General features: G+C 40.3%; 1 protein-coding gene across 2 annotated transcripts in view; it reads left to right on the forward strand.

Annotated features, from left to right (window-relative positions):
- msrb3 (methionine sulfoxide reductase B3) overlaps positions 1 to 27615 on the forward strand; it is a 116064-nt gene that overhangs the window by 85124 nt on the left and 3325 nt on the right. For both annotated transcript variants that reach the window (XM_072269339.1, XM_072269340.1), the window contains one exon: positions 27322 to 27419. In XM_072269339.1, coding sequence (XP_072125440.1) covers positions 27322 to 27419 — 98 coding nt within the window. The remainder of the gene's footprint in view (positions 1 to 27321; positions 27420 to 27615) is intronic.

Genomic DNA, 27615 nt, shown 5'->3' on the forward strand with positions numbered 1-27615 from the left:
CCATCCTCTGACCTTCCCAGCGCTAGCATAGTTTCCTTCCCACCAGCCCAGTGCACACCAGACAGTGGGAAGGGCAGGGTCTGTGCTCTAGTCTGATAATTAAGGAGCATTGGATTCTAGCAGTGTATGATACTTATCTTAAGTACATGCATATTTTTAATGAGCAAACATTTTTATTTCCCTTATGACTTACCACATTGTATTATGCGTAACTACTTGAAGATTGAAGTTTTGCAGTAAATTATTCTGGATTCTACTTGCTTCCAAGTTTTAAGTGCAATGTGAAATTAGTCAGTTCTGAGGGAATGAAGTCTGTTGTGATGGAAACTCTTTATTATTAGGTACGTTGCTAACAATGATAATTCAATCTAGTGGAAAAGGGGCAGCTTGAGAACAGAGGAACCTGTGTGCACTGTTTAATCATTCAGGCTCATGCCACTGTTCAATGGGATTATGGTTGTTCTGTCACCAAATACTAAACAACTGCCTTTTTTCAGTGTGCCTTTTAATCTTCATTTAACATTGTGCATATGAAGTTTATAGTTGATTTAGAATCAATTGCTATTTGTAGACTAGTTCCAACTGTCTGCATGTGGAATGTATTTCTGTAAGATCTAGCTCTAACATTCTGCTTTATGAGTCCTAGATTCAAAGTTCAAAGTAATTTTTTATATCAAAATACATATATGTCACCATATACAACAACCCTGGGGTCTATTTTCTGGCAGGCTTTCACAGTAGAACAAAGATATACAAAAGGATCAATGAAAACCTACACACAAGCAAAGACCGACAAGCAACCGATGTGCAAAAAAGGCAAACCTTGCAAAGACAAATAATTAAAATATGCATGCACACATACATACATAAGTAAGTTGTAGAGTTCGTGAAAGTGAGTCCATAGGTTGTAGAATCAGTCCAGAGTGAGGTGAGTGGGGTTATCCATGCTGGTTCAGGAGCCTGATGGTTGAAGGGTAAATGTTATACCCTATCAGTTTCCCCTCAATTCCCTAAAATCTCCATTTGACTCATGTCTCTGTCTCAGAATGGTCTGAGTATGAGAAAATAATTGATCTTTTTATATCAATTTAGCCCACAAGGTTTCTCATTAACCACAGAATCTAAATCTTCATTTATTTAACAATTACCATTAAGGCAATGGCAGTTCCTAACAATAGTTTTAATGAGATTACAACTTTAAAAATGTAAATTTGATTTGGTCTCAGGTTCATATCTCATATAAGTATGTAACAATACTTTCTTTAAAACAATTCTTTAGTTTGTGTTTGTTTGGTTTATATAGACACTGATTGAGGAATTTGAATTGCCTTAAATAATAACTTCTGAGAAAACATGTCAGATATTTAAATGGAGATGGAGATGGCCAAGAACAACCAAAGCATGTTATGGTAAAACCAAAGACATGAAAAACTGAAATAAATGAAGAAACTACAAAGAAAATGGTTCATGTATATCAGAGGAATAAGTTGCAATGGTGTTAACAATATACAAAAAAATACAAAGCTGACAGGAGATAAAAAGATGTTTGCAGATCCTCAAGATCCTTTTTGCTGGATCTAGATCTCAAACCGTACACTTACCTGCCTCCAGGAAACTATAAATTTGAGTAGCTTTTTGTTTTTGATGGGGAAGAAGTATTTCTTTAACAAAAACAGAAAATACAGTACTAGAAAACTCAAGAAGACAGACAGCATCTGTGGAGAGCAACAAAACAGAGTTAATGTTTTAGGTTGATGGCCACTCATCAGAATTGGGAAAGTTTGCAAAGGAAGGGAAGAGGGGATAGAGGGGGAAAAAGGGACAATCTCCAATACAGAAGAAAATGAAAAGGAAGAAGATGACACCAGCGAACAACGAGACCAAAGGCAACGTCCTTCAGACATTCACGAAACTGCTTTTTTTCTTTCAAATATAATACTGCTACTATTGGTACCTATAATTTACATTTCAATAGTGTATTTTCAGGCTGATTGAGCAATTTGAAGCTTTGCTGTGTCCGACGGAGTACAGTGAGCTTTCGAACGGAGTGGGTGGCCTGGAGGCAGGGCGCAGGCCCATGATTGACTCCATTTCTTTCCAATCCTGCCGACTAAAGTGCCGAGCAAGATTGAAGTCAATGAAGATGAGAGCAGATGGTGAGCGGGTGTTCAGCATTGTCTGCCTGTGTTTGACCGGTCTCTTTCTCCCTCTCGCTCACTGCTATCGGAGGAAGGGCCCTGGCTGCTGGGTTTTGGTTATTTATTACTCTTTGTTTATTGCTATTTTGTGCTGTTTTGGTTGGGGCGGACTGGCTCTGTGACCTGTAGTCACCGAGCGACACAACGCTAATTTGAACTGAATTGAACTGAACTGGACATCCCTAGACTGTTTCAGTGACTCTGGTTTGATATTTTATATTCTGTGTCTTTCACTTGTTTCTTCACCATTTGCGTGATTTGTTCTTTATTTGCACATCGGGTGTTTGATGTTTTCTGAATGGGTTCCATGGTGTTTCTTTGTTTCGTGGCTGCCTGCGGGAAGACGAATCTCAGGGTTGTACATTGAATACATACTTTGATAATAAATGTACTTTGAATACTTATTGAGAGTGGAGATCTTTTATTCAATATTTTCATTTAATGTAATTTTTTTTCTCTTTTGTTCCATATTTATATTCCCTTCTTGCCTTTTTTTTAACTGTTTTTAATGGAGGTCGGGTTTGAGGACGTGATTTTAAGTTCTTTAACTCTACCTGTTTCCAAGTTAGCCCATTGCTTTGCTTTGCTTTTAGTTGAGTTGCACAGTGGGTTTTTTTCTGGGGTCTTTTTTTGGGTTTTTTTTTCCTTTTCTCTATTGATATATATATATATATAAATCAGTATACTATTATTTTACCATATTATTTTATGTTTAAATTGCACTGTTTTTATCAATTTTTTCTTCTGTATTAATATCTCCTGTAATTTCTAACAGTGTATTAGTGCCTTTATGGTTTACCCTTTGTATACTTATTCAATAAAAAGATTTAAAGAGAGAGAGAGAGTGGCCATAGGAAAGGATTGAATGGCATGAGTCATAGAGTGTTGGCTAGAATAGTGTAACAGGTATGTCTGAAGAAGTTGTAAATTGGAGGAGAAGAATGACATCTGGAAAACAAGAACAGAAAGGGGAATAAACTGCATGTTGAAAATATGAGATGCCAAACCCCAAAGAGCTGAACATGTGAAATTGTTGAATCTGACACTGAGTTGTTAAGCCGTACTACATCATCTCCAGAAGGTGAGCTACTATGTCTTGATTTTATGTTATGCTTAGTTGTAGTGTGGAAGACTGAATACTAAGGGTCATTGCGTTGGAGTGCGAGTTACAGCAGTAAATGGATGGCAGGACTTAATGAACAGTGATACCTTAAGTGCCTTGAAATTTGACTGAGGATATGCTCATTATAACATGCACTTCTCACTGCAAAACTAATCCCAAGGTAGAGATTAATATTGTTACAAAAATGACATCTTATATTATGGACTTTTCTTTCAGCTATAAACCAATTATACTTGTATTTTTGCCACTGAATTTCTGGATGGCAGGGTAGAGGTATGTCTCTACCAAAGGAGGTGTAAGGCGCTCCTTCCCTCTGCTAGCCTGCTGGTCACCCTTGGGCAAGGTGTAGCACCTGATTAGCCCCTGGATCGGGATCATGTGAAGCCATGGGAGCAGGTGGTGGATGGTCATATGAGCATCTAGTGCATGTCACAAGTCCTAGTTATGTGACCACTGACACCCGGCAGACAATGGCTGAAGAATATTGATAATGGCTGGGGTCACCCTTCTTGTAAGGACACTGCCCAGAAGAAGGCAATGGCAAATCGCTTCTATAGAATAATTTGCCAAGAACATTCATGGTCATGGAAAGACCATGATCACCTATGTCATATGATATGGCACTTAACAACTGAATGAACAACTATTTAATTGATTTGGGGAGAGAGTGTCTTTAAGAAGAACTCTGGTTACGGATAAAATACTGAAAGGTTCTGCCATTCACCATCTGTCTGTCTAGGTACCATACTTTGGTGACCATGGTTTTCCATATAGATCTATCCTCCGTTTTTTGGATGTCTTCCATTTCCTCGATGTGTAGCCACCTGGCTATGCTTTTGATGTACATAAGCCGAGGTCTTCCTCTAGGTTTACTCCCCTCAATCTTTCTGGAGAGTATTAGTTTTTCTAGTTCATCTTTCCGCATGATGTGTCCAAGGAATCTGAGTTGTCTTTCTCCTATTGTTGGTATGAGTGATCAAACTGCTTGGGCTCTTCTGAGAACTTCATTTGATGTGTGTGTGGTCCATGATATTTTTAACATTCTCCTGTAGAACCATAATTCAGCTGCTTCTAGTCTCTTTTCCATTGCTGGAGAAATGGTCCAGCATTCACTTCCATAAGTCAGGATAGAATAAATGTAGCACTGCAGTATTCTGTTTTTAGTGTACGTGCTCATCTTTCTGTCTGTTAATATGGTCTTCATTTTTTGGAAAGCTTCTTTCGACATTGCTATTCTGTAGTTGATATCTGTGTTGCACCTGCCATTCACCATCATGCAGTTTTAATAGCAACCATTGAGAACCCAGGCATGGTCCCCTTCTAATGGTAGCACAGACACAATACTGCAGGAATTCAGTAGGTCAGGCAGCATCTATTGGAAAGGAATAAAGAGTGACTCTCCACCAGGTCGCTTTCTCTCCTCAAAAACCCTGAGGCTAATTGCTCAGTTGTATTTGAGCGCTGCTGAAATCAGCTAACCAGGGCTCGGATACAACTTACTCACACTTTATGTTCAGCCGCTTGCCAATGCATCTACTACCCAAGCCATTGAGAAGTTGCCTTCCATGAAATTAAAAAAAAATTCACTGCAGTGAAATCAGTGGATTTAGAAACACATTCTGTTTATTTATGTATTCAAATACAGTGCAGAGTAAACCCTACTGGCCTTTCAAGCTGTGCCGCCCAGCAAACCCACCCCACTCGCCCCCCAATTTAATCTGAGCCTAATCACAGGACAATTTACAATGACCAATTAACCTACCAACCGGTACGTCTTTAGACTGTGGGAGGAAACCAGAGCACCCAGGGAAAACCCATGGGGAGAACATACAATCTCCTTACAGGTAGCAGTGAGAATTGAACCCGGCTCGCCTGCACTGTAAAGCATTATCGTTGTTCTGATGGTGTGCTTATATCTGGGACGTGGGGACCAACAGAAAGGAGAGCATTTATTGCTGTTGAAAACCTGGTGGTGATCTGCTGGATTCCTTCTGGTGAAAATTGCTATCATAATGCAATGGGAGGGAGATCCACCATTTAGGCCTGGTGACATAAAAATGGCAACATTTTTCCAAGTCAGAATAGGATATCATTCGGCCGGGGGGGGGGGGGAAGAATTGCAGATTCACATTTGTTGCTTCCCTCTTTCTCCTTGGTGGTAGAATTTATGGGCTGGAGGAGTCTAGGTGAGTAACTGGATCAATTTAATGGATGTATGATCTGTAACTTCTTTTGCAAGCTCTTTTAAAACTTCTGGTAAATTATGTAATTGTAACAACTGAGCAAACCAACACAGGAAATGCTGGAGGAACACTGCAGGTCAGGCAGCATCTATGGAAAAGAATAGAAAATCAACATTTTGGGCCGAGACCTTTCTTCACAATTGTTAAGGAAGGGGGAAGATGCCAGAATAAAAAGATGGGGGAGAGGGGATAGAGGCTAGCTAAAGGTGATAGGTGAAGCCAGGTGGGTGGGCGGGGAGGGGAGGGAATAGAGGCTAGCTAAAGGTGATAGGCCAAGCCAAGTGGGTGGGAAGATCAAGTGCTACAGAAGAAAGAATTTGTTTGGAGAGGAGAGTGGACAACAGGAAAAAGGGAAGGAGGAGAGACCTGGGGGAAATAATAGGCAATTGAGAAATAGTAAAAGTTCAGGGTGGGGAATGGAGGGGGGGGATTTATTTACCAGAAGGAGAACTAGGTATTCATGCCATCGGGTTGGAGGGTACCCAGACAAAGTATAAGGTGTTGCTCCTGGGAGGCCTCATCTGTGCAAACTCACTGTAAAAGATGCTGGATAAAAATAATCAAACTGCAATTAAGGATATTTACCCTGTATCAATTATTTCATAATACAGACACCTTCCTATTTCAGTGTTGGTAATATTGTTGGAAAAATTGTTCTGTTCGATCAACTTGTCAAGATGAGATCTGGGCCATGCTGACACACTTCATGCCCAACCCTCTATGAATCCAACTCAGTATAAAGCATGTCGCCCAGCAGGTAGGAATGCCAGCAGGATGACCCACAGGAATGATGTGGTAGGCAGAGAGTCAAAACTTATAGATTGTAGAGGAGCACTCCTGGTCCTGGTCCTGGTCTGGGAGGAAACATTTATTCACAAGGATGGCTTAATTATCTTGGCTGTTCCTGGGATACTGTTCAAAGTCCAAAATAAATTTATTACTAAAGTGCATATATCTCACCATACACAACCCTGAGTTTCATTTTCTTGTGGGCATACTCAATGAATCCAATAACCATAATAGAATCAATGAAAGACTGCACCAACGGGGCTGACAAATAGTGTGCAAAAGACAACAAACTGTGCAAATACAAAATGAAAGAAAACATACACGATAGTAATAAATAAGTAAACAATAAATATCGAGAACATGAGAAGAAGAGTCCTTGAAAGTGGGTCTATGGGTTGTAGGAACAGTTCAGAGATGGGACAAGTGAAGTTGAGTAACGTTTCCCCTTTGGTTCAAGAGCCTGATGTTGGAGGGGTAATAAATGTTCCTGAATCTAGTGGTGTAAGTTCTAATGTGGTGCAGCAGCAAGAAAAGAATATATTCTGAGTCGTGTGGCTCCCTGATGCTACCTTCCTGTGTCAACACTACATTAGATGTGCTTAGTGCTGGGGAGGGCTTTACCCATTATGGACTGGGCCATATCCACTACTTTTTGTAGGATTTTCTGTTCAAGGGCATTGGTGTTTCCATACCAGGTTGTGATGCAGCCAGTCAATATACTCTTCACCACACAACTGTAGAAGTTTGACAGAGTTTTAGATTTCATGCCAAATCTTCATCAACTACAAATGAAGTAGAGGCGTTGCTGTGCTTTCTTTGTACTGTAATTACACTTAAATGCTGGCCCCAGGACAGGTCTTCTGAAATGATAACACAGAGTATTTAAAGATGCTGGCCCTCTTCATCTCTGTTGTCCTGGTGGAGACTGGCTCATGGCCCTCTGGTTTCCTCCTCCTGAAGTCAACAATCAGCTCCTTGGTCTTGCTGACATTGAGTAAGAGATTGCTGTGGTGGCACCACTCAGCCAGGTTCTCAGTCTGTCTCCTACATGCTGATTCGTCATTACCTTTGACTCAGCCAAAGATAGCATTGTCATCAGCATACTTAAATATGGCATTGGAGCTGTGCTTAGCCTCATAGTCCTAAGTCTAAAGCGAGTAGAGCAGGGGGCTAAGCGCAGCCTTGTGGTGCACCTGTGCTGGTGGAGCTTGTGGAGGAGATGTTGTTGCCAATCCAAACGGACTGGGGTCATCAAGTAAGGAAATCAAGGATCCAGTTGCACAAGGAGGTGTTAAGGCAAGGTCTTGAAGCTTATTGATTAGTTTTGAGGGGTTGATAGTATTGAATGCCGAGTCGATGAAGAGCATCCTGATGTATGCATATTTGCTGTCCAGATGTTCCAGAGTTGAGTGAAGAGCCAATGAAATGACATCTGCTGTGGACCTGTTGTGCCGGTAGGCAAATTGGAGCAGATCCCAGTCACTTCTCAAACAGGAGTTGATATATTTCAACACCAACCTCTCAAAACACTTCATTACTATGGATGTAAGTGGTGCTAGATTATAGCCATTGGCTCCTTCAACCATGATGCTTCCAAGTGAAACTAGCACGATGTGACAAGCTAACTGTGTCTGGTTAAATTATAAACACAAGAGATGCTGCAGATGCTGGAGATCCAGAGTAACACACAGAGTATACTGGAGGAACTCAGCAAATCAATCAGCATGTATGAAGAGGAATAAAAGAGTCGATGTTTTGATCCAAGACCCTTCATCAGGTGTGGAAAGGAAGGGGAAGAAGCCAGAATAAAAAGCAGGGGAAGGGGAAGGAGTAGAAGCTGGAAGGTGATAGTTGAAGCCAGGCAAGGAGGAAGGTAAATTACAGTATTGTGGTTTTAAATACATCATCATGCATTTGCATTTAAACATTTACATCACCTTTGTGATACCCAAAATGCTTCTCTCAGAAGGATGCAGATTGCTTGTACATGAAATGTTGCCCTTATTTTTAACCCAGTGCACCCGCATTTTCATTAGATCCAAGAATTAAAATCAGGGTCTCTGTTTTTGCCTTAAAAAAATGGGGTCGGAAGAAAAGTAATGCCTACCATTGCTTTTCAGTGCTCCATGCATTTCACCTATTAACTTATTTTGCGCAGGGTCTGCTGACGGGGAATGCCCAGGTTTGCTGAGATAAAACATAACCATGAATTAAGTGAACAATGTTTTGCAGCTAATACTGTCGTGTATATAAATATCCAAGGAAAAGATACAAGAACTTTGTGGAACTTGGCAACTGCAGTGCAATAAAGATAGGCAAAGATAAAGAATATAGGAACTTTGAATAAACTTTGAAAACATTAAGGCTGTCATATTTATTGATGTGGTGCAGCAATTTTGTGGTAGGCCTTAGAGGTTTGACAGGGAATGTTTCAGAGGAAATATTTTGCAGACTTGCTTCCTGTAACCTTAAAGTGAGCATAATGTCTGGTGCATTGAATAAATAATGTTCGACATTGAATTAAAAGGAAGATTGCCTGCTTCTAAGAGAAAAAAATAAAGACGAGTTTTATGCCTTTATCAGCTGCACCATTCTGTCTGGTGCACTGAATAAATAATGTTCGACATTGAATTACAGAAGAGATTGTCTGATTCTAAGGAAAAAAAGATGGCCAAGGTTTTATGCTTTTATCAGTTGAAACAAGACTTTATATTACTACAGACTGCTATTTGATACTGTGATGTTTCACGGGTTCATAAATGCAGGAGAAAAGATGCCTGCTCATAAAATTGGTTGGATTTACTATTTTTAGCACTTCAAGTCTGAGGAAAGCAATTTTCAAGTTGCGTAAGTATTGGGTTGACAGTAGAAAAGCCAACTGCTATGTTCACTGCAATTGCCACGTGGGAACCCCAATATATATATTTTTTTTTGGTCAAAGGCATTTGGACCTTCTGCAAATGAGTGGTAGTGCAGTGCCACAGCCCTGCAGGAGAGGCATGGCCGATGATTGTCGTAAACTGTGCTTCCTCATGAGAACTGCACAAGTACTTGGATATTGCCCCTCCAGACAACTGCAATCTGCTGACAGACTCCTTTAGAGTTTCTAAAACTTACAGACCTCAGTTACCTCTTGTGCTCATATCTGAGCCAAAGCATATTTTTTGAGCATAGAGACCCAGCCCTTGTGGAACAAGTCACACCACCAATTGATTAAGAGAACTGGAATGTGCCCCAGAGAGAGCTGTCTGTTTTGAGAAATTAGGAAGGCAAAATTTAATGTTACATTATTTGCCCAGGGTTTATTCTGCAACTACCAAGTAATGATGCAACTATAAGCAGATATCTACATTGGCCGTTCAGTGGTTGGTTCAGTGGAGAGCGGTCAGAGTGGGAGGGGTGCTTGTCATAGGTCCTACTGCAAAGAATCAGGCACAGTTTAAGTCATGTACTTATTAGTGATCAGCCTCTCAAAATAATTAGCTCCAGTATGGTGTTGAAGTCTGAAAAGCAAACAAAAGTCGCAGCTGATGAAAATATGAAATAAAAAAAAGAAAATCTTGGAGCTTTCTTCAGGAAGTCATCACTCAGAAAGGGTAATTTTGTTTCTCTTGCCACAGATGTTTCTGTTTACCTCCAGCATTTTCTTATTTTTTTTAAAGATTTGAAGTCCTTGGTTTCAATATCATCAAACTTATCAGTAGCAAATTATGGGGATGGAGGGCAGTTCTGTGTTGGAAAGACGTCCTTGCTTCATCAGGATAATGGTCTACTTGCTGTAGGTTCTTATAGAGTGGTAGATCTAGTTGTGTTATGTTTCAGCTTACGATATCAGAAGACACTCGAGTAATATATGCAAGAGATAGTGCTAGTTTTGTGCAGGAGATTACCACTGACAGTTAAAAAACAATAAACATTTTACATACGCTGTGAATTAGTTGGGATATAAATGACGAACCGTAGAATTATAATGAGACATCCCCATTTGGTGGGATGTGATAAGTGTTCTTGTTCTTCATGGAAGTCTTGCTTCTTCCTATTTGTAAGTTACTTGGGCAAAGAAAAACGAGATTCCATCTCTAGAGACAAGCTTCAACCAGCATCTTTTATAATCCTACAGGATCCCATGGATATGTTGACTATATCACGTCCCACCCTGTGTCCTATAAAAATGCTATTCCCTTTTCCCAATTCCTTCGTCTCCATCTGTTCCCAGTATGAGGCTTTCCTTGCCAGGACATCAGAGATGCCGTCCTTCATCAAAGAGTGGGGTTTCCCTTCCTCCAGTATTGATGTTACCCTCATCCACATTTTCTCCATTTCCTGAACATTCACGCTCACCCTTCTGTCTGTTGCCTTGACAGTGATACTGTTCCTCTTGTCCTTACCTACCACTCCATGAGCTTCCACATCCAACATATCATTCTCCATAACTTTCACCATCTCCACAGGAATCCTACCACCAAATACCACTTTACCCTCCCCCCATTCTCCACTTTCTGCAGAAATCGCTCCCCCCCCCCCACCATGTTTCCCTTGTCCATTCGTCACTTTCCACAAATCTTCCTCCCGGCACTTATCCCTGCAAGCAGCCAAAGTGCTACACCTGCCCATTCGCCTCCTCTCTCATTTCTCTTCGAGGCCCCAAACAATCCTTCCAGGTGAAGCAACACTTCAACTGCAAATCTGCTGGGGTCATCTATTGTGCCCAGTGCTCAACTCTACATTGGTGAGACCTGTTGCAAATTGGGGAACACCTCCACTCCATCTGCCAAAAGCAGAACTTCCCAGTGGCCAAACATTTAATTCCGATCCCCATTCCTGTTCTGACATTCTCAATCCATGGCCTCCTTTTGCATCATAATGAGGCCATCCTCAGGGTGGAGGAGCAACACCTTATGTTCCGTCTGAGTAGCTTCCAACCTGGTGACATGAATATTGACTTTTTCTTTCAGTCAAAAACAAATTCCCTCCCCCTTCCCTCTTCCTCTAATCCTGCCTCTTCTTACCTGCCTATTACATCCCCCTGGTGCTCCTCCTCCTTCCCTTTCTCCTATGGCCCTCTCTCCTCTCCTATCAGATTCCTTCCTCTCTAGCCTTCTACCATTCCCACCCACCTGACTTCACCTATCACCTTCTAGCTATCCTCCTTCCCCATCCCCCACCTTTCTATTCCAGTGTCTTCCCTCTTCCTTTCCAACCTTGAAGAAGGGTCTTGGCTCAAAATGTCAACTGTTTGTTCATTCCTGAGAAGATGCTGCCTAAGACCTGCGGGGTCCCTGCAGCATTTTGTGTGTGTTGCTTTACATTTCCAGCATCTGCAGGAATTTTTTTTGTGTTAGAGAAATATCAACACTTGCACACAGCTGTCGCAAGGGGCTGGAGGCAGAGGCAGAGCATTTCAAGGGAATTATTTCATTGGCAAAACCAATGGCAGATGCTGGCTTTCAGCAGCTGGAAAGCAGGTGAAGAAAGGGTTCTGAAGATGGGGAACAGAGGGAGAATTACAGCAGGGAAGTGAGCGGGTAAAAATAGAAAATTCTAGAGGTATTCGATATATCAGACAGCATATGTGAGACCATAACACACAGGAACAGAAGCTGAAAGACAGAGTTAAAGTTTTGGGTCATTGGATCAATCTTGAGGCATTAATTAGGTTTCTCTTTCCCCAAATGTTGCCTGATCTGCTAAGTTTTCCCAGAATTTCCTGTTTTGACTTCATTTTTACAATATCCGCAGTTTTTGATTGTGAACAAGATGGAGTAGCTTTGATTCCACCATTCCTTTATAACCCACTGAAATCCCATCACTAAGGTAGTGTTATAATCTCCACTCATTGCCAAAGATAATTTGGTAAATCATGGATAGGCTTGGTAAATGCAGAGAGCAACTTGCAACAAGTTTCTGTGCTCCAGCACCATGCATGTCTATAGCCATCTAGAAACATAGAAAACCTACAGCACAATACAGGCCCTTCGGCTCACAAAGCTGTGCCAAACATGTACTTACTTTAGAAATTACCTAGGGTTACCCATAGCCCTCTATTTTTCTAAGCTCCATGTATCTATCCAGGAGCCTCTGAAAAGACCCTATCATATCCGCCTCTACCGTTGCCGGCAGCCCATTCCACGCACCCACCACTCCCTGGCATAATAAATTTACCCCTGACATCTCCTCTGTACCTACTTTCCAAGCACCTTAAAACTGTGCCCTCTCGTGATAGCCATTTCAGCCCTGGGAAAAAGCCTCTGACTAACCACACGATCAATGCCTCTCATCGTCTTCTACACCTCAATCAGGTCACCTCCCATCCTCCGTTGCTCCAAGGAGAAAAGGTCAAGTTACTCAACCTATTTGGTAAGGCATGCTCCCCAATCCAGTCAACGTCCTGTAAATCTCCTCTGCACCCTTTCTATGGTTTCCATATCCTTCCTGTAGTGAGGCGACCAGAACTGAGCACGGACTCCAAGTGGGGTCTGACCAGGGTCCCATATAGTTGTAACATGGTTGGCCACATCATCCTCCTGCAGCAACATTCATTGGGGTGGGATGACATTCAACTAGTTCCAGACATTCCACAGAATTGCCACAAAATGACTTCCCTCCAGACACTGGAAGATTCCTTTGCTAACTTTTCGGGGATCTATCCTTGGTCCCTTCCACATAAACACAGGTGACACTGAGGTTTGCTTCACAAGCAGGACTTCTTTTGGCTCCTGTCATCAGACTGCTTGCTTGACATCCAGTATTCAATGAGCAGATGTCTCTTCCATTCCTTCTTCTTCTTCTTTTGCCCGTTACGCCGCTAGTGGGCTGTTTAGGGCAGCAGTGAAGGTCCTCCATCTCTGGCAGTTTTCATGGCTTCCTTCATTGTGTCAGTAGCTTCCTCTCAGTTTTCACTCCTATCAGTCATGCAAGTCCCGGTGGAGACTCATGAATATCGTCACACTCAGATGTTGAAGGATTCTGTATCTGTGTCTGTAACAGTTTTGTTTTACCAGTCAGGGTTGTTAGCCCTGAGCTGAACCCCTGAACCTGGAGAACTGGTGGACCACTCTTAGTTTGGCCTCTATCCTTTGACCTGTTTGGCATGGATGACCCTGCGAGGAGCCAAATTATAACACAAGCCACCAAACCATGGCAACATGGTGATCATCTAGGAGGTTCCATTTCTTGGTTGCCAATTTTACCCTCACCCTAAAAACTGAGCAAGGTCCTTCCTCACCCATTATGGCATATTTGATCCAGACTTAAACTTGGGACGGTACATCCCCGTCATCTCCTGTTAATATCTCTGTAACATGAGTCAACCCTTGACTCTGATTCACATTATCCATTGATGAAACTGTCATCCATGATTTTGTTATGTCTCGACTTGACTATTCCAATAAGTTTCTTTTCTCTTTTACCTAAATTGATATTACCCAAGCTCTAGTGTGTGTGTCCCAAAATGCACCATTCCCATTCACCTAACTAAATTTAAGTGGGTCCCTTTAAGAAATCCCTTGAATTTAATATTCACATTGGTATTTTAAAATCCCTCCATTATTTTGCCTCTCCTTACCTCAGTAATCTCCTCCAATCCTACAACCTTCTAAGCTGTCTGTGCCCTCTAAACCTTCTACCTTTCTCATCCTCAAATTTAACCTCTGCACCAGCAGAGGCCAAGGCCCCAGCTGTCAAGACAACTGGATTCTGCAATTTCATCTCTACACCTCACACCTCTGCTCCTATAAAGGAGCATTTTTAAAATTCTGCCTCTTTGACCAATCATTTTGGCCTTTCTGCACTAATATTGACTGAGAGGGCTCAACAACAAATTTTGACAATACTTCTGTTTATATTCAACGATTCAGCAACAGCTTCTTCCCCTCTGCCATTCGATTTCTGAATGGACATTGAACCCATGAACACTACCTTACTACTTCTTTATTTCTATTTTAGTACTACTTATTTAATTTATAATTATACATATATATATATATTCTATAATTCACAGTTTTTTCCCTAATTCATGTGTATTCCATTGTACTGCTGCTGCAAAGTCAACAAATTTCATGCAATATGCTGGTGATACTCACTAGAGTTCAGAAGAATGAGGGGTGACCTCATTGAAACCTATTGAACAGTGAAAGGCCTTGATAGAGTGGATGTGGAGAGGATGTTTCCTATGATGGGAGAGTCTAAGACCAGGAGGAGATGAGGAGGAATTTGTTTAGCCAGAGAATGATGAATCTGTGAAATTTTTTGCCACAGGCAACTGTGGAGGCCAAGTGTTTATGTATATTTAAGCCAGAGATTGATTGATTCTTCATTGGTCAGAGCATGAAGGGATACAGGGAAATGGCAAGAGAATGGGGCAGAGTGGAAAATTGGAGCAGCCATGCTGAAATAGCAGAGCAGACTCAATGGACCAAATGGACTATTTCTGCTCCTACATCTTGTGGTCTTAATATCCTAAACCTGATTCTGAGTACCTTGCAGCTATATAAATGAAAATTGTCATCTTTAAAATAGGTCTAACACCTCAGTGTTGTAAATAATTCAAAGAAAACCAGAGGTTATTAAATAAAGTTGTGCTCTGTATGGTAAAGTACTGACAGAAATTACAATGACATTAATTCAATCTGGATTTCTACTGACATCTGCAAACATTTGAAGGAAACCTTTACAAAATGCTAATTCAAATGGAGTTGGTGAGCAGTCTATTATGCTATATTGGGTCATTTTAAGCATGTAAATAGCTATAATTTAGATTTTATCATAATGCCAGTGTTTCTTAGCATTTGCCAAATGTAATTGGTAAAGTAATTATAAATATGACATTAGTAATTCCATTGATTACATGCAAAGAATCAGTACTGGCACCCTTATTATATATGACTGCATGTTTGTGTGGTGTTGGTTAACATAGTTGGAATGAGTCCTGCACAAAATAATGAGAAGCTCAAAAGGTCACGAGGCTGTCATGGTGAACCACAAGTATTTCAACTGCTTTTGTTGTTGGAGAACAGCAAATTTATTGGCAATTACTAAGCTAGACCTTTGAGGGGAGAAAGCGCTTATAGCTGATTTGTATCTCTTTGTGGTGCACAGTGGTTATGGAAGGTTTTAGATTGCTAGGTGAAGAAAAAATTATGGTGTAGTGGATTGTAAAAGATGCAGCTACTGTTATTAACTGTGCACAGTCAGTGCCAAAAGAATGCATGAGCATTGTTAAGGATGTAGGAAAAGAAATCAGTAAATAATTTCCAGTGAAGCAAAGCCAAACAGTTGCAGTTTGTGCTTCTGCTGTACAAGAAGCCAAAATATATTAAACAGCATGCTGTTTATCTCTTTAAACAAGACAAATTCATTAAAAATAAAGTTCCATTTGTAGACCTCAATTGTAATGTCAGCCATGTGGATTTCCTATTCAGCAGGTAAAGAAGGCTTTTGAGCATTTTGCACTTGGAAATCTGAGTTGATGCCTAGCCTGTTTAATATTTCATAAATTAAAGTTAGCTTCTCAACTGTTAGCTGAGTAATTGCAGGGTTGAGTAGTGTGTATAGGACACAAATGGAGACATTCTATGCAATCATTACAAATAAATATTACTATTCTTAGTGTTTTTTTTATATAGATTGCACCTTCAAAATGTAATCAGCACCCACAACTATTTTCACATTTTACTGTCACATTTTCTAAATTTAAAATATATTGAAGTAGGATTTTTTTAGCTAACCTACAAAACATTGTGCAACATGTCAAGTCAAAAGAAAAATTCCAAAGCCTGTCAACAATTTACGAAAAATTAAAAACCAAAATTATGAGGCTGACAAAGTATTCATCTCTTTTGTGATTACTGTGCTAGCTTTCTTCAGGGTCAATACTGTATATTACCTTACCAACTCATCCAATCTGTTGATGTAGAAAATTGAAGGGTCACCTGTTCTCAATGATTCATAAGAATAAATAACCCCTCTCTCTGTAAGGTCCAACAGGATGATGGTTTTCAAAAGACCAAATCAAAATGAAGACAAAAGAGTTTCAAGACAGGTCAGGGAAATGATAATAGAGAAGCTCAAATCTGGGGCAGGATACAAGACTATTTCAAAGGCACTGAACATGTCTTGGAGCTCAGTGCAGTTCAGCATGAAAAGGTGGAAACAATATGAAACCACAGCCAAACTGCTTATGTCTGCCTGTCCCTATAAACCTAGTCGCTAGGGAAGAATGGGAGTTGTAAGAGACATAACTGTGATGCCAACAGTCACCCTCAGAGAGCTGAAGAAGTCAGCAGCCGCAACTGGAGATGAAGTTCAATCTCTAAGACCTTGCACCAAAGGGGTATTTATGGAAGAGTGGCAAGGAAGAAGCCCTGGATTAACAAAAAAGCATACCCTTGCCTGTAAAGACTTTGCTGGCATCACGTAGATACTGTAAAGATGTGGAAGAAAGTCTTGTGGTTGAATAAGACTGAAGAAGAACTTTTTGGCTTCAACACCAAGTGGTACGTGTGGCGTAAATTTAATACTGTAACACTATATTAAACACTGAGTTGGATGATCAGCCATGATCATACGGAATGGCGGTGCAGGCTCGAAGGGCCGAATGGCCTACTCCTGCACCTATTTTCTATGTACTATCCCTCCTGTAAAGTATGGTGGAGGTAGCATCATGCTGTGTAGATGCTCTTCAGCAGCAGGGACTGGAAATCTGGTCAGGAATGATGAGAAGATGAATACTGCAAAATACGGAGGTATACTAGATAAAAACTTGCTAGCCTCTGCCAGAAGGCTTAAACTGGGGAGTAAGTTTGTCATTCAGCAGGGCAATGGCCCAAAGCACACTGCCGGAGCAACCACAGAGTGGCTTGAAATGAAGAAGATCGATGTCCTTGAGTGGCCCACTCAGAGTACTGACCTTAACCAATCGAACATCTCTGGAAAGACCTCAAGATTGCTTTCTACTGCCACTCCGCAACTAACCTGGTACAGCCTGAGCAATTTTGCAATGGGAAATGTGCAAATTTTGACTCTTGATTTGTGCAAAGTTAATAGAGACTTATCCAAAAAGACTGCTGGCTGTAATAGCTGTGAGGGGTGGTTCAACTAATAGTGAGCAAAGGGGGATGAATACTTCAGCTGACATTTAGTTTTCGGATTTTTAGTTTTTAATGCTTTACCGTCTTCCCTATTTTTGGGCTCTAATGTGAAAAAAGGAGCATCTGATTTACAAATAAAAATTCTCAAATTGATCAAAACCTCTGGTTGTAATACTCATTCATATGAAGAAGGGTTGGGGCTGAATACTTTTACAAGGCACTGTACAATAATGTCATTACTGTTTCGCAGGAATCATATCAGAAAATGCTGAAAATACTTAGCAGGTCAGGCAGCATCTGTGGAAGGTGAAACAGATGAAGAGTCTTTGACTTGAAATGTCGAAGACATTTTTTCACGTTCCACAGATGCTGCCTGAGCTGCTGAGCACTTTTAGTTTTTTCTGTTTTGATTCCTGTGAAAGAGTAATAACATTATTGTACAGAGCTGCATGTTCTATTTTGTATTTCTAACAACTTTTGATTTTTAAAATTTTCAATAGTTTGCAGAATTCCCATTGCATTCTGCTGTGTAATGGCTGAAAGTAAAAAGCTGTTAGTGTTGCATGAATGTACTTACTAAGAAACAGATTTTGGATTTTAGAGTACGATTTATTTTAAGTTATCTTAAGTTAGAAGACTAAAAACGCATGCATGTAATTTAATCATATTTAGGCAATCTTGATTAAGTTAAGCAAAAAGCTTTACTTTTACCCAAAAGACAATTTTTCCTCTTGAATTCAGTAGGTGAACTGTCCTTGTACCTGACTGATCTGGTGCAGTTACAATGGATGGATTTCTCAGCCTGAGAACCAGGAAGTTTGCAGAGGTCAAAGCTGCCCTATTAAGCTCCACGAGTGTGTGCCTGGAGCTGTTGTTAGGCAGAAGATTGCCCCCACAGCTCCTGTTCTGGGATAACCAAATTAATAGCACATCTGCTACATCATATATTTTTTAATGTGCTAGAATTACAATGACAACTGGAAATGTTTATAAAGCACCACGTAGTGTAACTGTAATCAACTCTGGGCACCACACTTTGGAAAAATTAAGAGCGGGTGCAGAGGAGTTTCACTAAATGGATCCAAGATTTGAAGGACCTTAGTTATGTGGAGAGAAGAAAACAAACTCTGGAATTGTTCTCCCCAAATGTAGAAGGTGAGAATAAGTTAGATAAAAATGTTCAAAATTCTATAGAGATTACAATTTCACGTTGGAGAATTGGAAACTTAATATTGGTTGGTTGTTCGTCCATCGTTGACATCGATGAGGACCTCGACACCGTTATGATGGTGTCAAGACTAGCGCATGATTTGGATTTAAGTGAGGGAGAGTCGCGCAGCGTCAGCCTCACTCTCTCTTCCCAATTCCCATCTGGATCCAGTGGCAAGACAGAGTCTAGACGGCTGGAGATGGGACTAGGCGCAGTGGATGACCAGGACGTCTTCTGTGTCTTGTCCTGCTCTACACGTTCCACGACGCTTGCAGAGACCGCCTTCGTGACCGTTGGACCTTCCATAGGTCTCATCCGCTCAATCTGCCGGAGTCTGTCGTCACATGCTGGGATAGACAACTCCCTATCTCACCGAGGGTTTGAGACCCATCGGCTACCCTCACCTGGTTTAGCCAGCTTGTCAAAGCCGTTGCCCGGGGTGTGGCCGCTGTTTCATGCAGACAACTATGGGGAGCCACAGGTGAGAGCTGAGTGCCAGGTGGGGACCAAAGGTGGACTAACCGCCCTGAAAAGGACGCGACATGTTCCCCCACCAGAGGTGCTACCCCTCCCTGACACCCCATATTGAAAAGCAGAGAGAATGCATATGGAGAGGGTGTTTCCATAATGGAGGAGTCTAGGACAAGAAGGCACAGCCTCATAATAGAGGGATGTTCCTTTAGAACAGAGATAAGGAGGAATTTCTTTAGGTCGAGGATGGTGAATCTGGGTATATTTAAAGTGGAGATTGATAGGTTCTTGATTAGTATGGTTACAGGGAGAAGGCAGGCAATTGGGGTTGAGGGGGGTAATAAATTAGCCATAATGGAATGGCAGGGCAGACTTGATGGGCCAAATGGCCTAATTTTGCTCCTATGTTTTATAGTCTAAACAAAGAATGCAATTTGAGTTAATAGGTAACAGAACCAGAGACAAAATGAGGGTGAATTTTTTAGGTAGCATGTTGTTGTTATCAGTACCTGAAAGAGTGGCAGAAGCAGATTCCATCTTCCAAAGTGGAGCAGGCAGTTACTTAGATAGGGACAACTTCCATGACAAAGGGAAAAGTCAGTGACTTGGCCAAAGAGAGTGATCTCTTACAAATGAAAGGAGTTGTGTACAGTACTATCATTCCATCCTCCTTGGAGAAGCTTGTATTAAATTCTTATTACCTGCTGCACCTTGTATTGTTATTATTTGAACAGATTACCTCAAAGGACTCAAAACTTTAGAACCTGAGTTATGCAGTTGCCTGACACCTGGAAGGGTTACCAAAATATGATATTTAAGAAGATTAAAATGAAGCATCTACAGCCCTGAGTAGGCTGGGGAAGAACCAGAATAGACATGTTCTTTGATGACAGTATCAATTTGCAAGAATTAGCAATTTTTAAAAAAAAATCAGTGATAACCTTCACTGGAGAGAGTATTTTTTTTAGAAGTTATTTATTCTGTCAACAGTTTTACTATTCACTGTAATCTTTAAAGTGTGGACAAAATCCCTTAAAAGTTCTACTTGTCACATTGTATTTGAACATTCTTCAACTGATGAATTAAAATTAGACTAGCACTGTTAATAGTTTTAGAAAAAGCAAACTTTAATACCCAATGGAATTTTTCAGTTTTCTAAGAATATTATCTTATTATTATTTATAGATTAGTGTCAGAATGAGGTTTAATATCACTGGCTTATGTCTAGAATTTTGTTGTTATGTGGCAGCAGCAGTACATTGAAATACATAATTAAAACTGCGAATTACAGTAAATATATATATATATAAAACTAAATAAATTTTTTTTGTTCCTTACTGCCCCTTGTGGCACATTGGACGACAACCTTGTTGTTCTTTAGCATTTGTCTGTTATTTTACAAGACTGAGTAGCTAGCTCAGCGTTCAACCCAGCACGGATGGAAAGCGTACAAGGAACCGGTTGGATTCAAACCTGGGACCACTCACCTTGAAGTCCATTGCAGATGCCATTACACCACCGGCCACTTTTAAATTAAATAAGTAGCGAGGTGGTGTTCGTGGGTTCAATGTCCATTCAGAACTCTGGTGGCAATGGGGAAGAAATGTGAAACAGAAACATTAAGGTGCCTAAAACTATTGTATCCCGAGGAGTGAAATTCACTTAGGTAGTTTCAAACCCAGCCATAATAGACAATAGGTGCAGGAATAGACCTTTCAGCCCTTCAAGCCAGCACCACCATTCACTGTGATCATGGCTGATCATCCACAATCAGTACCCTTTTCATGCCTTCTCCCCATATCCCTTCACTCCGCTATCTTTAAGAGCTCTATCTAACTCTTTCTTGAAAGAATCCAGAGAATTGGCCTCCACGGCCATATGAGGCAGAGCATTCCACAGAACCACAACCCTCTGTGTGAAAAAGTTTTTCCTCAACTCCGTTCTAAATTGTCTGCTCCTTATTCTTAAACTGTGGCCTCTGGTTCTGGACTCCCCCAACATCAGGAACATGTTTCCTGCCTCTAGCGTGTCCAATCTTTTAATAATCTTATATGTTTCAATCAGATCCCCTCTCATCCTTCTAAATTCCAGCGTGTACAACCCCACTCGCTCCAATCTTTCAACATATGACAGTCCCGCCATCCCGGGAATTAACCTCGTGAACCTAATGTGACTATTTCCCTAGAGCTTTTAGACAGATCTACCAGTTAGGGGAGTCCACCCATGAGTCGCCCCCCCCCCCCAATCACTTGTCTCCACATCATAATGTGATGAGGTCACGAGTTCTGTATTGATGGTGAATGGTACTTCCTGAACTTCTCAGCTTGATGTTGGTTCTTCGGATTATTCCTAGCATTTAATTCCTTTTCATCTCAGGATGGCACCTTTTGTCAGAATAGTAGGTGGGTAGGTGGATGTGGTCCGAGATAGTATGAGCATTATCTGGTGCTGCTCAGTACACATCTGCATGGCCAGTAATACCTTTCACTAATTAAAGTTTCAGTCTGTCTGGATATTGCACACACATCTGACACTGTGTGCAGATGGAGAATCACTGTTGATTTCTATACATGCATGTACTGGCACTAACTGGTATCACAAGAAGGTTAGAAAGCAATCTGTTCATCTGAGAAATCAGAGTATTCCTGTATATTGATATGATCACAACCTCTATTTCTATTGTATCTTATTCTAATATAACTGTCAAATACCTCTAGACAAACAGAACTTTGGCACAGGACATCTCTAATTACTACCTGATTGCACCCATCACGCGGTGCCAAACTGTATAAATGAGAAGGTCTGAGTCTGCTCCCAAGTTGTGCTAAATTCAGGTGTTTGCAGGTGGATGTATGGTGAGAATACACAGGCTACTAGGTCATGCTTCCCTTCAGATGGCCAGACATTGATTCTTGCTGTAAAGCCACTCTTCGTGTGGCAATCAAATGACGACTGAATCTGGTGTAGCTGGGGTGCCAGCCATAGTCGAGTATTCATTCACTTTTTCATCTTACACGTTAACTATCACCATGAAGGCAAACCAGATCTTGGCATGACTCAAAAAAATGTGGAGAAATTTAACTAGTGGCCATCTATTTTACAATTGAGTAAGTCAGGAGGTCACCTCAGCTTCCCAACATTCATCCAGCTCTGTTATTAACGGGTGAGTAGCCCACCTTTACTGAAACACAAATAAGGCTGCTGAACTTTGCAGATTGGAGTTCTAGGTTGCTCCTTTTGGTGCACTGGTTTCCTATTCAAAGATCCCTCAATCCCGAACCCTGCTGATACCCTGCTCTCTCATAACACGTGAACCAGTATCAGCCCAGACCGAAATTTCCTTCTGGCTGTGGCCACTGGCACAGCTGACAGAGGCAGTCACTCGTTTGGAGCTACTTGCTGAAGTTGAGGAACACTAGAACATAAGAAGCAAAAGTTTGCCCTGATGACAAGTCTCAGCCCTCAACGCCGACTGTTTATTCATTTCCATACATGCTGCCTGACCTGCTGAGTTCCTCCAGCATTTTGCTGCAGAAGTATTTATTTAATATTTCAGTAATATTTGAGTATGTTTGAATATATTATAATTTTGAATGTATTATAAACATATTATTTGATTAAACATTATTTGTTATCTACATAATTCACTGTGGGTTCTATGTACAAAGTACATGAATGTCCCACGTCATTATATCACTGTGTCATAAGTATGTGCCTCACTGAAGTAAAAAGACAAACGTACACATTTTATCTTTTTTTTCTGGTGATTGTTTTTATGTTTCGGAGTTACGAAACATAGCAGTAGGTCATTCAAATCCTCTCACCTGTTCTACAATTCAATAAAGTCATGGCTGTCTTTCTACCTCACTACCAACCTTTTTGTACAAACTCCATATCCCGTGATTCCTGAATATATCATTCTCTCTCTTGAATACATTTAGAGAATGACCTTTAGAGTTTTCGCGGGGAGCAAACTCCAAAGGTTTGCGAACCTCTGGGTAAAGAAATTTCTTCTCATCTCTGATGTCAATGGCCAACCCCTCATTTTGAAACGAGACCCCTGGTTTTAGAGATTTCAGCTACAGAAAATATCTTCCCTGCATAAATCCCTTCAAGCTTCATAAGAATTTTTAAAATATTTTAATGAGATCACCTCTTGATTTTTTAAACTAATATTAATCCAGACCAAATCTCCTTAATCTCTATTTATAGGCGATTTGTTATATAGCAGGAATTAATGTAATGAATCTTTATTGTACTCAGTCTATCACAAATATATGTTTTCTTAAGGACATTATTACTCTTGGTGCTGGCTTAATGTGGCCCTATACAACTTTAGTAAGGTATCTTTTTCCTTGTACTTGAACTCTCTTGCAGTTAAGGAATTAGGAAATAAATAAGGAAAATAACTGTCCTAATGTAGCTGTATGTTACATTCCCGGTTTCTCTGACACTTTTCAGTCTCTATCATTTAAAAAAATGCTATTCTCTATATCAACTTTCTTCAAGGGAATGAATTCATCAACTTGATTGTTGGCCACTTTATCAGTCTATATCAGAATCAGGTTTAATATCACTGACATATTTGTGAAATTTGTTACTGTGCAGCAGCAGTACTTTACAATACATAATAATAAAAACTGTAAATTACAGTAAGAATTAAATATATATTTTAAAAGTTAAATAAATAATGCAAAAAGAGAAAGAAAAAGTAGTGAGTTAGTGTTCATGAGTTCAATGTCCATTCAGAAATCTGATGGCACAGGAGAAGAAACTATTCCTGAATTGTTGAGTGTATGGCTTTAAGCTCCTGTACCTCCTCCCTGATGGTAGCAGTGAGACGAGGGTGATGGGGATCCTTAATGATCAATGCCGCCTTTTTGAGGCATTGCTCCTTGAAGGTGTCCTGGATACATTTGAAGCTTCTCTACAACTCCCTTACATCCACCACACAGGGTTACAACATCATCTAGGACATCAAGGTTAATCCCTGTGGTATCCTGCATGTTACACAGCTTCATACCCAAAGATACCTCTTTATTTATATTCCCTGTTGTCCATATATAAATCACTCTTTGACACACTAGTATGTTATTAATGAACCCAAGTGCCCTGATTTTGTTCAATATTCTCTTGGGTGGAATTCCATTGAAGCCTTTCAGAAACTCAAAATATACTACATCTACTGCTTCCCCATCACCTATTCTGCAAGTTACAAACTGCAAAACGATTTCTCAAATATCTTCTGTTTGTAAGTTTGTTAATTCTGATCAGACATCTTATTATGTTTAATTGTTTTGTTACCACTCGTTAATAGTTACCAACATTTTCCTTATTACTGATACAAGACTAATTACACTGCAGTTCCCTGTTTCCATTCTAGTCAGATGCAGACATATTAGAATCCATTGAACTTTAAAAAATAATCACCAGCATCCACGACTTCCATATATAACTTTTTCAAAACCTTGGGATGAATATTATCATGAAAATTTACTGGATTTCAGTCCCATGAATTTCTCCAAAATCACTTTTTCTTAATGCTAATTTGTTTAAAGTATCCCTACCGTTCCTCTATTCTTAATTTTTTTTCAAGGATTTGGTTTTGTTTTATTCAACAAAATACTTCATTAATTTATCTGCCATTTCTATATTCTCCAATATAATTTCTCCCATCCCAGAATGTAAGGGGTCGAATTGAACCTTTGCTAATCCTTTTCTTATCCCATGTCTGTAGAAACGTTTATGATGTATTATGGTATTACTCGATGGTTTACCTTCATACATATATTCTATACATATCAATTTTGGGAACACAAGAAAATCTGCTGATGCTGGAGTAACCCAGCAGGCCAGACAACATCTATGGAATGGAGTAAACAGTCAACGTTTTGTGCCGAGACCCTTCATTAAGATCCTTTACTCAATTTGTTGATCCTTGTTTGTGGAATTCTGAAATTTGCCCAATCTTCAAGCCGAGTCTCCTATTTGGCAATCCGATAAGCTTTTTTCTTTGACTTAATTAATTGTTAGCTACAGTAGGATCACTTTTCATGTTTTGTTTCAAAGAAAGAAAATAATATATTTCTTTAAACATTTAGCTCTTGCTTGGCCATTGTCACACTTTTCAATTTCTCACTCTACCACAGACAAATCATGCTTCATACATTTGTAGTTTGCTTTGTTTAGACTGTTTGCCCTGCTTTTATTTTCAACTAAGTCACTTTCAATCTGAATACAAAACATATTATGATCACTCTTCCCTAAAGAGACTATTAATTAACCTTATCTTTTTGCACACTATTCACTTGCTGATTCTGCAACAACTGATTTATAAAATAATTTCATATATATTATAATACATATCATACTATATTATTTAAAATAGCTTAGGTGCTGTCCTTTGTTTCTATCCATAGTTCTGGAATTAAATCATTTCATGTGTAATTTTCGTTATTACCATTATCAGTACAACTGAATTTATTCTGGGAATGCAGATCTCAAAGTTCAAAGTAAATTTATTATCAAAATACATATACAGTATGTCATCATCTACAACCCTGAGATACATTTTCTTGCGGACATACTCTGTAAATCCAAGAAACACAATAGAATCAATGAAAGACTGCACCCAACAAGACGGGCAAACAACCAATGGTAAAAAGGCAACAAACTCTGCAAACACAAAAGAATAAATAAATAAATAATATAGGAGCAGATGTAGGCCATTTGGCCCATCGAGTCTGCTCTGCCATTCAATTATGGGCTGATCCAATTCTTCCAGTCATCACCAATACCCTACCTTCTCCCCATACCCTTTGATGCCCTGGCTAATTAAGAGCCTATCTATCTCTGCCTTAAATGCACCCAATGACTTGGCCTCCACAGCCACTCATGGCAACAAATTCCACAGATTTACCACCCTCTGACTAAAATAATTTCTCAGCATCTGTGTTCTAAATGGACGTCCTTCAATCCTGAACTCGTGAAATAAGTAATAAATATCAAGAACATGAGTGAAAAGTGAATCCATAGGTTGTAGGAACAATTCAGTGTTGGGGTAAGTGAAGTTAATCCCTCTGGTGCAAAGCCTGATGGTTGAGGGGTAATAGTAACTGTTCCTGAACCTGGTGGTATGGGTCCTGAGGCTTCTATACTATCTACCTGACGGCAGCAGCGAGAAGAGAGCGTGACCTGGATGGTGGTGACCCTGATGATGGACGCTGCTTTCCTGTGACGGCGCTCCATGTAGATGTGCTCAATAAGACGATGAGATAAAGGAGCAGAATTAGGCTATTTGGCCCAAGGAGTCTGCTCCACCATTTCATCATGGCTGATTCAAAGTCCCTCCCAGCCCCAATCTCCTGCTTCCTCCCCTTATCCCTTCATGCCCTGGTCAATCAATAATCTTTAAACCTCTGCCTTAAATATACATAAAGACTTGGCCACTATAGCTGCCTGTAGTAAAGAATTCCACAGATTTATCACTATCTTGCAAAAGAAATTCCTCCTCATCTCTATTCTAAAAGGACACCTCCTCTATTTTGAGGTTGTGTCCTCTGGGTCTTAGACTCTCCCATCAGTGGTAATGTCCTCTCCACATCCACTCTGTCAAAGTCTTTCACTATTCAATAGGTTTCAATGAGGTCACCCCTCATTCTTCTGAATTCCAGTGAATTCAGGCCCAGAGCCATCAAACACTCTTCATGTGACAAGCCATTCAATCCTGGAATCATTCACAAACTTCTAGGGAAGTAGAGGTGCTACTGTGCTTTCTTCGTAAATGCACGTGTGCTGAGCCCAAGACAGATCCTATGAAATGATAATACCAAGAATTTAATGTTGTTCTCCCTCCCCACCTCTGATCTCCCGATGAGGACTGGCTTAGGGACTTTTGGTTTCCTCTAAATAAAATCAATAATCAGCTCCGTAATCTTCCTGACATTAAGAGAGAGGTTTTTGTTGTGGCACCATTCGGCCTGATTTACCACCACCTTTGATTCGGCCTACGATGGTGCTTTCGTCAGCAAACTTAAATATAGCATTGGAGCTGTGCTTGGTGGCACAGTCATAAGTGTAAAGCAGGTAGAGCAGGGGGATAAGCACACAGCCGTGTGGTGCGTCTGTGCTGATGGAGATTGTGGGAGGGACACAGAATTGTACAATCAAGCTATTGATGATTCGTTTTGTTACCACACAGGTTGGCCATCTTTCTATGATGTGCTGGATTCTAATGCAGTAACACAAGTAGATGACTTTTCCCATGGAATGCACAGGATTGAGATCGGCTGCAGCTACGTAAGTTTATTAATAACTTACTGGTTACATTTCTACTGCTATTGAATGTTATTACTTAGGAGCTATCTTACTTTTATACCTTTTTAAGTTAGGCTTATTTCGAGGGAAATTTTTTGCCAAAAGTTTATGGATATCAAGTTTTATAATACATAACACACACAAAATGCTGGAGGAACTCAGCAGGTCAGGCAGCATT

This window comes from Mobula birostris, chromosome 9 (assembly GCF_030028105.1).
Source record: "Mobula birostris isolate sMobBir1 chromosome 9, sMobBir1.hap1, whole genome shotgun sequence".
NCBI lineage: Eukaryota > Metazoa > Chordata > Chondrichthyes > Myliobatiformes > Myliobatidae > Mobula > Mobula birostris.